Below are 11,143 nucleotides of genomic sequence, written 5' to 3'. Positions count from 1 at the left end.
TAGTTGGACAATCCCTACATAATCAGTAATTCTCAGTAAAGTAGACTTAGCAGAAAAATTCGCATTAGCAGGTAAAAATTCCAGAAATTAACAATGAAACCAATTGCCTATCTCAACCCAAGTGCAGTGTGTGTTATTTTTGATGAAGCTCACCTATTTGTGAATTATCTCTTTGTTGTGGTTGATGTAGACCATTTTTGTAGGCTTGTTGCAATATCTCTTTTTTTGGTCACGTTGCTCCGCCCGTTTGGTCCTGGCGTCTTTCACAGCACCCGTAAACACTACTGCATGTTTCTTGTGTCGTCTCACAGCACCTAAACGGCATCTAATGAGTTGATTTGTTGGATCGTTGTGGCTGAGGACTAAGAGGTATATGGTTTATAGTGTTTTAGCTATGACTACTGAGCTTGAATCATTAGTTGTTGTATGTGCTCGTTTATACGCATCTATTTTCAGTGTCTTGTTAGAGCTATACATTGTATCCCGGTCAAGGTGTTCGAGAGATATCTTTGACTCCCCGATGTTATTAATTTCGTCAACTTACTCCCTGAACCGTATATATGCTTATCCATATGCATCTTCACTATCGATAAGTTAATTGCAACTTGCACTTCACTTTATATTACGTAATATTAATCTATCATATGCTGTACATTTATCTCGTCGTACAATATCTATTGACGTATCATTCTGCGAAGTCTGTGAACTTTAAGATTATTTCTGTGAATTTTCGGTCCCTCAATTTGTGTGACCCTGTGAATATATATCTGTCTAACACTTCTTTATCGTCAGATATGTTTGAACATATATAACCATTTATATACTACTTTCGCATTCTTGGTATGCCTCCCACAACCGGCTATTAGTAGAGTGTTTCAACAGGATGTCTTACACGTATTTGTTGCTTATATTATAATTCGTACCTTGTTTTATTGTGTTTCAGGCTCATTCATCCTTTTCTGCGCGTATTCTTCGTTGGGCATAGCCCCTCTTAGAGTCTTCTTGGATCTCTTCTTGGTCCTCTTGGTCCTCTGTCTTTCTTTTGTCTTCTCTTCTTTTCTCACTATGTTCTTTCATCTTTCCGTTTCCCTTTTTTTCTTCCCTTTCTTTTTCTCTTTTGTCCCTTTGTCCGTCTTTTCACACCCCACCCCTCCCCCTTCCCCCTTCCTCCCCCCCCCTCTTCGCTACCCCTCCCTCTTTCTTACGCTTTTTGCTAATTTCCGTACCTTGTTTTGTTTCAGACCCCCCCCCCCCCCAGTCTCCCCTTCGGTATCTGGCATCTTGGTCTTCTTGGTCCTCTTCTTGGTCCTCTTGGTCCTCTTCTCTTCTTTTCTTCTCTTCTTTCCTCTTGTCTTCAGCTGAAGTGACAAGGTTGTCTCAAGTGATTGAGATTTGACGGGTACAGGGCTTTAACACACCTGCACTAATGGAACACTGCTGCCCTTTATGTTCTAGGACACGCCCACTTTCTATTTTCCTTTTATGTTCTAAAGACAGTGGTTCCCAACCCCCGGTCCGCGGACCGGATGTGTTCCTACCGGCCGTGAAATGGCTCATACATTTTTTTTTATTACTATGAACCATATGTGATGCCCGGGTGTCTATGAGTTGAGACCCTTTGATCGATCTTTGATCACCTGGTGCCACCGGTCATGACGTAACGTTGATGTGAAGTTGTAAAAAGCTACATGAACTGCGTATTATGTTTTATTTTGAAAGGGGGTGGAAGTTTATTACGTTGATTCTGTGTCGGATTTCCTCTCTGGTGCGAAGTGATGCTTCTGAGATGTGAGTGCTCTCATTGACTAGACTGGCAGCTATCTGCTCCGGTGAGCGCGGCGCAGCCGTAACGTGGCCGTAACGCCTCCGATGTGAGTGGGCCTTAAGGGTCGTGTTGTGGGCAATTTTGCCGCACACCTTAACTAAATAATGCAGCCTGTTTTTGTTTTAAGAGTGAGGGACCCAAACAGCTCACAAAAGCAAAAGAAAGAATAGTTTCTTTTTTTTTTTTACGGTTACTGAGAACAGTGGATGATATTGTGATAAGTAAGAAAGATTTTAAAATGCATGAGGCTGCACAGGAGGAAAAATCAATCCGACTCGTTAGAGGCATTCTCATTGATCAGCGAAGGGGACACCGAAGACTCCACGGGTCTACTTAAAGCGAAACTTCTCACGTTATAACAATAAATTCTCATGTTATAACATGAAACATTTCAGGTTAAAACAATAAACTATCATGATATATCATGATACGTTCACTTTATACTGTTAGCGGACATAGTTTTATTTAGCATAATACTCAATGTCTGAGTTAGATGAAACCATGTTTTTGGACATACTTAATAAGTGTAAAGGAAGCATCATCAAGCTACTGATGCCTGTGTCACAGCGGAAAGCTGAGGAACAAGACTTTGAGACTTTGTTTGAGATAGACAAAACCATGGTTTCAGACATATTGGAACGACGAGCTAAAGGAAATGTCGGCGAGCTACTGACGTCTGTGTCACGGTGGAGAGATGAGGCACAAGACTCAGCCTCACCAGAATCTTATGTGACCGAAAGGGTGAGGAGGAACGTGCATCGTTTTGTGTTGTGACTGACAGCACTGTCAGGGCTCGCTGAGCCTGTCAGCCCATGATTGATTGACAGTGACAAACATAGACCAATAATATTTGTCGATGCTGGCAACACACTACTAGCCCTCTGTAGCCAATTGGCCAGCCCAATTGGAGGGAATTTAGAGAGAGAGAGAGAGAAAAAAAACAAAACAAAACATAGAGGACCAGACCGGCCCACATTGGTTCAACGGCCCACCGGGACGATGCCCGGTATGCCAGATGGCCAGTCCACCCCTGCCAGTAGATTGCAGTTAAATATATATCATAGTGTAGTATAGTATGTATGTAGTAGTAGCTGTATCTAACAGTTGACCGCTCTGTGTTTTCTCCAACAGAATGTCAATAGCCCATGTCTAACCCCTCCAGCATCATCTTCAACATTTGAGTTAGATGAAGCCACATTTTTGGATGCATTGAATCGGTGTAAAGGAAAAATCGCCATACTACTGATGCCTGCGTCACGGCGGGAAGCTGAGGCACAAGACTCAGCCCCATCTCCAATGTCTGAGGTAGACGAAACAATGGTTTCTGACATATTGAAACGAACGAAAGAAAATGTCGGCGAGCTACTGATGTCTGTGTCATAGTGGAGAGATGAGGCACAAGACTCAGCCTCACCAGAATCTTATGTGACTGAAAGGGTGAGCAGGAACCTGCATCGTTTTTTCACCCTCCGGAAAGCGTTTGCTGAAACTCAACCATCAGCACAGCACCAAGACACTAAATGCAATGATAATTGCTGATTAATAAATGAAATCAGAAAAAACAGAAATTTGAACATATGCATTTCCATGACAAATTGACCTACAGTATTTCTACTCCTTTCAGGCACAGACTTCCTGGAAAGAATCATTGAATATTGAATAAATGTTCGAATTATAGATAATTCAACTATGTACAGTAATAGTTTGAAAACTACAAAAAATGTTTTCCTTCTTAAAATAGTAAGTAATGCAGTCAAAAGTCACCCTGTCTTTGCTCTTGTATTGTCTGTTTTAATCATTCCATATACTGCATAATAACCTCAGATAGAGCAGACAGTAACACAGAATAACTTACTGTTTTACTTCAGTAGATACTAGATGAACAGAAAAATTTAATCACAAAATTTAATGCAGGAGAAGAAATTATGCTTGACAATGTACAAGCGTATGTACAATTGTATACACTATAGTGCACCAGTTTTTAATATATATATATATATTTTATTGTAAGTAATGTAATCAAACTAGTTCTGATGCTAAAATAATTGCCAAAGTACTGGCACAAAGGCTTGAGAAATACCTGCCTTTTCTCTCTGATCCAGACCAAAATGGATTTGTTAGGGGACGGCAAGCTTTCCACTCTGTCCACAATGTTAAATGTTGCCTCCCGTATTAGTTCAGTACGGGACCCGCGCCTTTTAAAAACGTCCACTACATCCGATACTCCACCAGCGTACCGTTGAAACAACTAAAACCAGCCAAAACCTTATGGGCTATAAAAATATGGCTAACACTTTATATAAAGGTACAAATATCCACCATTAACTGTGTGCTCATTAGCATCCATATTAGTAGCATATTGACTCTTTATTAATCATTATAAAACACATCTGCAGCGGCTGCTGTCTTCCTCTCAGGATTCACATCGTTACGGAAGCAGCAGCAAAAGCCCATTATTACGGAAGCATATTGCTGCCATACAGGAAAAATAAAATAAAATTATCACGTTATAAAGTGGAAAGTTTGTATGTTGTAATAACGTGAAACATGATAAGTTTGACAATACAAGGTGAAATAATTTCAGGCTGTCTGTGGAGGTTTGACTGATCTGAGTAGGGTTGGCATCCATCCCATAAAATACGTAATTGTCCTTTATTAAATTAAATGTTGCGTCCCATATTAGTTCAGTACGGGACCCGCGCCTTTTAAAAATGTCCACTACATCCAATACTCCACCAGTGTACCATTGAAACAACCAACACCAGCCAAAACCTTATGGGCTATAAAAATATGGCTAACACTTTATATAAAGGTACAAATATCCACCATTAACTGTGTGCTCATTAGCATCCATATTAGTAGCATATTGACTCTTTATTAATTATTATAAAACACATCTGCAGCGGCTGCTGTCTTCCTCTCAGGATTCACATCGTTACGGAAGCAGCAGCAAAAGCCCATTATTACGGAAGCATATTGCTGCCATACAGGAAAAATAAAATAAAATTATCACGTTATAAAGTGGAAAGTTTGTACGTTGTAATAACGTGAAACGTGATAAGTTTGGCGTTATAAGGTGAAATAATTTCAGGCTGTCTGTGGAGGTTTGACTGATCTGAGTAGGGTTGCCACCCATCCCGTAAAATACGAAATCGTCCTTTATTAAAATAAATGTTGCGTCCCGTATTAACTAATATAAGCTGTTCTCAGCTTGAACACAGGCTACTGTGGTCAGTAGTCAACGCCAAAAAAATAAAACAAAGTCCAAAGTAAGGAATCTTTATCTTTATTATCCCAGAGGGGCAATTTGTTGTGCTATTGACATTTCATTTTTTTATATCTATATAAACACACACACACACACACACACAAAGTACTGAAAAAAAGAGAAATTAAATAACAGCACTCAAGTAAATGTGCTTTGTTAATGCCCACCACTGACATCTGGACAAATAAAACCAAAATGTTTTTGGTATAGTGTAAAAAATAATATATTTTTGCACCACACTCCTCTCTCGTCCTCACTCCTCTCTCTCCTTCAGCGTGTCTCCCTCTTGTCTCTTGTCTTGTCAGCTTGCCCGAGCGGTCCGGAGGCAAAACACGAGAATGATTCTCCAGGTGGTAATGTATGTGTGTTTATTCCACACATACAAATCAAACAATTTACAACAATAATGATAATAATCCTCACAATCCAATACTCTAATCTCCTTCCAATACAAACTCCACAACTCGCTACTTCCCACTTACTGCTGTCCTCCAGAACCATACATAAGGGCCACGTTCCCCGGGGACCTGTTTTGACGTGACCCCATGTGAAGACAGAGCAGCAGGTTGTGGTAAGTTTACCTTTGCGTTGTTACGCCCTAGCTCAATCCACAATATACTTTTAACAAGTCTTCATACTCGTGTATTTAGTCTGTGTGTCTGTGTTTTGTGTGTTCAGGCGGTTGAGCAGCGGGCGACTACGAGGCGGACTGGCCCCGCGTCCCGTGCCATGTGTCTCTGCCCCCGCTGGAAATGCACACCTGAATGATTACCCAATAAATGTTCTTTCTACACATCTCCTATGCGTCCTTCTTACAATATGTGCATGCATATGGGGGTAACGCCGAGCCCGTCGTTACATGTCTCCTGTCACCTCTCAGCGCTGCTACCCCCGCCCCTCCCTGCTTGGTGTTATGCTCCTTAATATAATCAAACTAGGGGTATTAAATCACAAAAATACCATATCTACATAATGTTGTCCAACTAAAAAAAGTGTTATTATGAATAACTGATTAAAGGATTGTCTGTCTGTCATACCTATGGAAAGAAACAACAAGAGCACATTCAGTCATATCTCTTTTTTTTTTGTCATTGAAATTTTTATTTAATTCTTAATAGCAGAGTACATGAGTACAGGGTTAATGCTACATTTTGGAATCTGGTATATACAGTACATATTATGACACATGTCATATCAAGGCAAAAATAAGAAAAATTAAATAGAATAAGAAAATGAAGCAAGAAATGAAAGAAAACAAATAAATATGGGGTTAAGAAATCCAATGTCAAAAGAAAGGAAGGCGCTGCATATCTAAATCTTTAATTCGGTGCTTCACAAAACACGTTAATGCTTCCTGAAAATGTTCATTACAGTTAGACAGCCATATTTAAAAGTAGAAAAATGCTTATTTAATCAGGCAGGTCTTATTTTTGACATTTTACAAAAAGAAAAGGAACTCCAGAATCACCAGAATCTGCTACGTCTGCCTAAACTTCAGCAGTATGCTTAAAAAGCTGACACACAGTCTCAAAGTCACAGCCTCGGAGCAGTTCCCTGTAGTGATCTTTGACATCCTGATAGAGCGGCATGGGGTCCTTCTGGTCAGTCAAACCGGGGAAAGCCACAGGCTTCTCGTTGAGCAGCGGCTGCAGTCTCAGGTCACCTCCTCCACAATCATACAGCACCAGGACTAAGTTAGCTGCATAGGGTAACATGTAGCTGGTGCGGAAGGAACGTCCGGTCTGTGAAGCGTAGTTGGTGGATGTCAGGGGATCACTGTCCTTGAAGAAGCCCAGGAGGGTAAGCAGTGGCAGGAGTGTGTCCGCATGGCCCACCTGGATTGTCACAGCTTCGGCCACCTGCTGGCCGGACCTGACACACAGGACAATATTGATGGAGCTGTATTTCATTTGTACGGATAGGACACAGACATGTCGTAAGGGCTCTTAACACTGCATTTAGCCAGGACCAAACTATTCTTAGCCTTAGGCTTCACACAGCCCTGGCTCTCTACAATGGGCTAACCCAAATTTTAGCTTAGGGCTTGCTGGCACTGTGGAGTTATACCCTGAAATTAAAATAACCGAGTGTGAAACAGGGCTGAAGTTCACAGAATGAAAATACTAATTGCGTGTTGCATTTAACACAGAGCTAGTAGAAGTGCACTGTTAGTATTGTATAATAATAATAATACACACATCCAGCTACCAGTCCACATTCTGTAACATGGCCATCCTCTGGTTCCCAGACCTACTGACTGAGCTACTGTCACCTCTGCTTAACCTTTAATAGATGATTTATAAACCATCACAATAGTGAAACTTACACACAGAATGAAAGAACCAAGAGCAGCAGCAAAATAAACAAGGCTCAAGGACAAGCAGATAAAAACAATGTTACAGGTACCTGTGATTGTTGCAGCTATTCCACTGAGGGCTGTCATTAAGGGCTTCAGAACGGAGATTTTTATGGACTGAAGGTCACTTTAAAGTTCACTTACTTGTTTTCACGAGCTGCCGTGTTCAGCCGGCTAAACAGATCATGAAAGAGCATGCAGCTTGACTTGCTGTTAATATCATGACCGTAGCCTCTTTTCCAGAATTCCCTCAGGTCACTTGCATACTCCATAACCTGTGGGTGAAGATACTTCAAAGTTATCTTGTATAACTCGTATGACTTTTAAAATAACATGTGTTTTGAAGTCATTTGCATACTCCATAACCTTCAAATCTAGACAGCACAAACACATTCTGGCTTTGCTTTTGAGTCTATATTCTTCCAACAAGCCACTGAAGTTAATATTCATATCATTAGAAACAAGAAATATATATAGATGATGTTATGTATGCTGAGTACCTCTGACCTAGATTTAATAGAGCAGTTGGTTTGCGTTGTCCTGGTTATGTTGGATTCAAGTTGGATTACTTTCTCTTCCCTTGTGTGACCTGAGTGCCCCTCTGATCAGCTGAAGTGCCTCTCTGGTAAGCTCATGTGTCACTTTGTTGTGACTTTATAGCGTAACAAAACCCTTACACTAACCCAGCGTTCTTACTACCTTGTGTCTCCGTGTTTCTTTTTTTTTCTCTCTGTAAAGTCTGAGGAGACTTGCTTGAGATGAATTTGAATTTTACAGAACAACATCCTGTCCTACACTTGGTGATAGAGAGCCGTATAAATAAATTAACTTATGTAGGTGAAACGGCATAGATTTGTTGCCAAAGTTTATGGACATTTTGCTGCCTAATATGTCTGTTGAAAATTACTGATGGCTGAATTACATTAAGCTGCTTTAGTTTCACAGACCTGAAGCTGTGCATGCTGGCCCACTGTGACACAGTGATGACTTACTGGGACAGTTGAATCAAGCAGAGCTGTTGCTGGTGTTATTAGTAACAAAAAGAAACATCACATTTGTTCTCAATGACTCCATGAATAAAGTCACTTGAGAAAAACATCAAAGATCTCTTAGCTCACTTGAATTAAGAGGAGCATTCAGGATGCTGCTGCCACATTACATCCACACACAGTTGAACACTAAGGGTCACATGAGGGTCTAAGGACAGAGGGTGTCGCTCCCTGTACAGATTGTAAAGCCCTCCGAGGCAAATGTACTTTTTGACTTTGGGCTATACAAATTAAATCTAAATCTGAATCTGACTAATTGCTCCTACCTTTGCATCGTCCTCGTCAAAGAGCTGACACCAGGGGGAGTTCACTGCCTTGATTGCAAATTCATAAGCGCACAAGTAAAATGCAGCCTCGGTCATAACTGCAAGAGAGAGGTTGATGTAAAATATGTTGAGAAGTGACATCACATAGAAAATGCAGCCAAAAATCAAACAGACAAAAAAACAACAACTAAGATACTAGAAAGTTGACATCCTCCATAAACATAAACTAGAAAGCAGAGAGAGAGCATACTTCCACTACAAGCACCAAAAACTATTATTCTATCTGGTAACACTTCAGTTGCTTGGAAAGCAGTTTGTGTTAACCTTAAATCTGAACCTAGGCAGGTGTTACTTAATTATTATTGCATCTGTTTGAAACCTTTAATACTAATTAAAGGCCATAGACGACAATGTTCTGCACTCATACATTAGAGAACAGCTCCACCCAGTGTTCACTGGCTACTTTACTGTTTTTGTGTTTGAATTGATGTATAATAGTTTATGTAAAGTATCCAATCAATATGCTCTGAGTCTTTAGTCTGCTTTAGGTCTGTTTCTAATACAGATTAAACTCTGGAAATTTACTCTCTTTAGATTTTTAGATTTACTTAAATTTTAGGTCCCCAAAAGAGTAATTGGGAATTACTCTTTTTATCTTGATTAGTTATTTCAGAAACCCTGTGTAAGTGCATTGATTTACATACACGCAACAGTGTAAAAATGTACTGTTTCTACAGATATGACCGTGTGTGATGAGACTGTATGGGACTCCGAGGCGGTCTGCGATCTTCTCCTGGACCCTCCTCATCTCTGGTCCCTGCTTGAACTTGTCCACCTCTACCAAAGCTGAAGAGTTGTTGTCAACTTCCTCCACAAACTTGGTGCACTTGTCAAAAAACCTCATGAGAGCATCGTTTACTGTATGGTCAAACTCCTGATCTGCATAGAGATATCAACAGGTTATATTGAAGATGCATGTTAAATTATGATAGTACATTATCACAGCATGGTCCTACCTGTAATACCCCACAGCTTTGTCAGTCCTGCCTTGAAGGACAGTGTGCTGTTGACACATCTGTGCTTTGAGCTGGTTATGAATTTGATGAATCCACCTCGGAGCTTCTCCTCTGAAATCAGTGAGGGGAACAGCTTTGACAGCCTCACGGCCAGATGCTTGTGATCGTTCACTCCTTTCTGGACGAGTCTGCCATCCATGTCCTCAGTGTACCACATCGTCCACTGGGTCTGGATCTCACGTAGCCATCTCTGTTCGCCTGAGGCATTGTGCCGGACGATGTTGTAGATCTGCTGCATCTCCTTGATGTTTTTGGTGGTTGGGTATCTTGTGCCGTGTCTTATTATTGCAGTCAGGTGAATTTCTTGACATTGTGCAGATGGAGGCTGTAAAACAGATTTATTTACAGAAAGTATGTCCTCTATGAAATATGGGTTCACTTCCTCGTACCTTCCTTTGGTGTTGAAATATTTGGCGATGGCTGGTATATCCCGATTGTCTTCAGGATTCACATAATTAAGTAAACAGCAGGTGACAGTGAATTTCCAAAGAAAAGTCAGCATGATTCAAGAGGCTTGAAAAGCAGCTGTTCTCAAAGCTTTTGAAAACTCGAAACATCTGTGGAATAGTGTCAAAAATGGGACTGAGCAGAGTCCAGTCACGTTTGTTTACCCACATTTCCTCACAGTAGCATATCCTAAAATGTAAACACATTAAATTACAATTACATTTACATATGTGCATTTTGTTTCACTGTTGTAAAATTGGTTACAGAGGCCCACTTGTTTAACACTGTTTTAAGATTTTACATTGTCATTATGAAGTTGTTTTATAGGGCGATATTGATGTTTGTTTTATCTGCTCTCTGTCGCAACTTCCTGGTTTAACAATACTTTACGATACTGGGAGGTATAAATGATCACAGTGCCAGTAGTTTCACTTTGACCACCTTCAGATCAAAGACGCACAATAAAACCATGTTCAAGTGCAAGAACTCATCAAGCTGCAGCGTGAAATGGATATCTTACATAAATATGTCCTCATGAAGATTTGTGTACCTTGTAATTTCTGCTAACATTTTTTCAATAATCACTGATTAACCAGTTCAGGTCTACTTGTTATTCCAATTCATTAATGACTACTTTGTTCCAGTTTGCAGTTTTGGTTTAGTCTTCAGTGGTCAGTCCATTTAAAATAAACAACTAATATTTAGAAGTCATAACCTGTGCTTGGTTGTAAAAAAAAAGAAAAAAAAAAAAGGTTTTATGACTTATCAGGTCCTAGAAGAAGACTTTCAGGTTTTTCATGGTAGTCAGCAATCAGTTTAAGGTAAGCAAAACAGATCAATTGTTGATCCCTGAAGG

At 40.2% G+C, this 11,143-nt stretch overlaps 1 protein-coding gene across 2 annotated transcripts in view; it reads right to left on the bottom strand.

Moving 5' to 3' along the window:
• Positions 1-10,891, bottom strand: part of LOC104927472 (multiple inositol polyphosphate phosphatase 1) — a 26,542-nt gene extending 15,651 nt beyond the window's left edge. Inside the window, exons 1-5 of one of the 2 annotated variants that reach the window (XM_027276358.1) lie at positions 9,781-10,891; positions 9,509-9,703; positions 8,765-8,862; positions 7,594-7,724; positions 6,581-6,965 (exon numbers count right to left, since the gene is read on the bottom strand). In XM_027276358.1, coding sequence (XP_027132159.1) covers positions 6,581-6,965; positions 7,594-7,724; positions 8,765-8,862; positions 9,509-9,703; positions 9,781-10,342 — 1,371 coding nt within the window. In that variant the 5' untranslated portion in view covers positions 10,343-10,891. Of the gene's footprint in view, positions 1-6,561; positions 6,966-7,593; positions 7,725-8,764; positions 8,863-9,508; positions 9,704-9,780 lie in introns of both variants that reach the window. The other variant, XM_027276352.1, reaches the window with a different exon arrangement.
• Between the last annotated feature and the right edge of the window lie 252 nt (positions 10,892-11,143).

Source organism: Larimichthys crocea, chromosome III, assembly GCF_000972845.2.
Source record: "Larimichthys crocea isolate SSNF chromosome III, L_crocea_2.0, whole genome shotgun sequence".
NCBI classification, from domain to species: domain Eukaryota; kingdom Metazoa; phylum Chordata; class Actinopteri; family Sciaenidae; genus Larimichthys; species Larimichthys crocea.
This window is presented reverse-complemented; position numbering and strand designations above follow the sequence as displayed.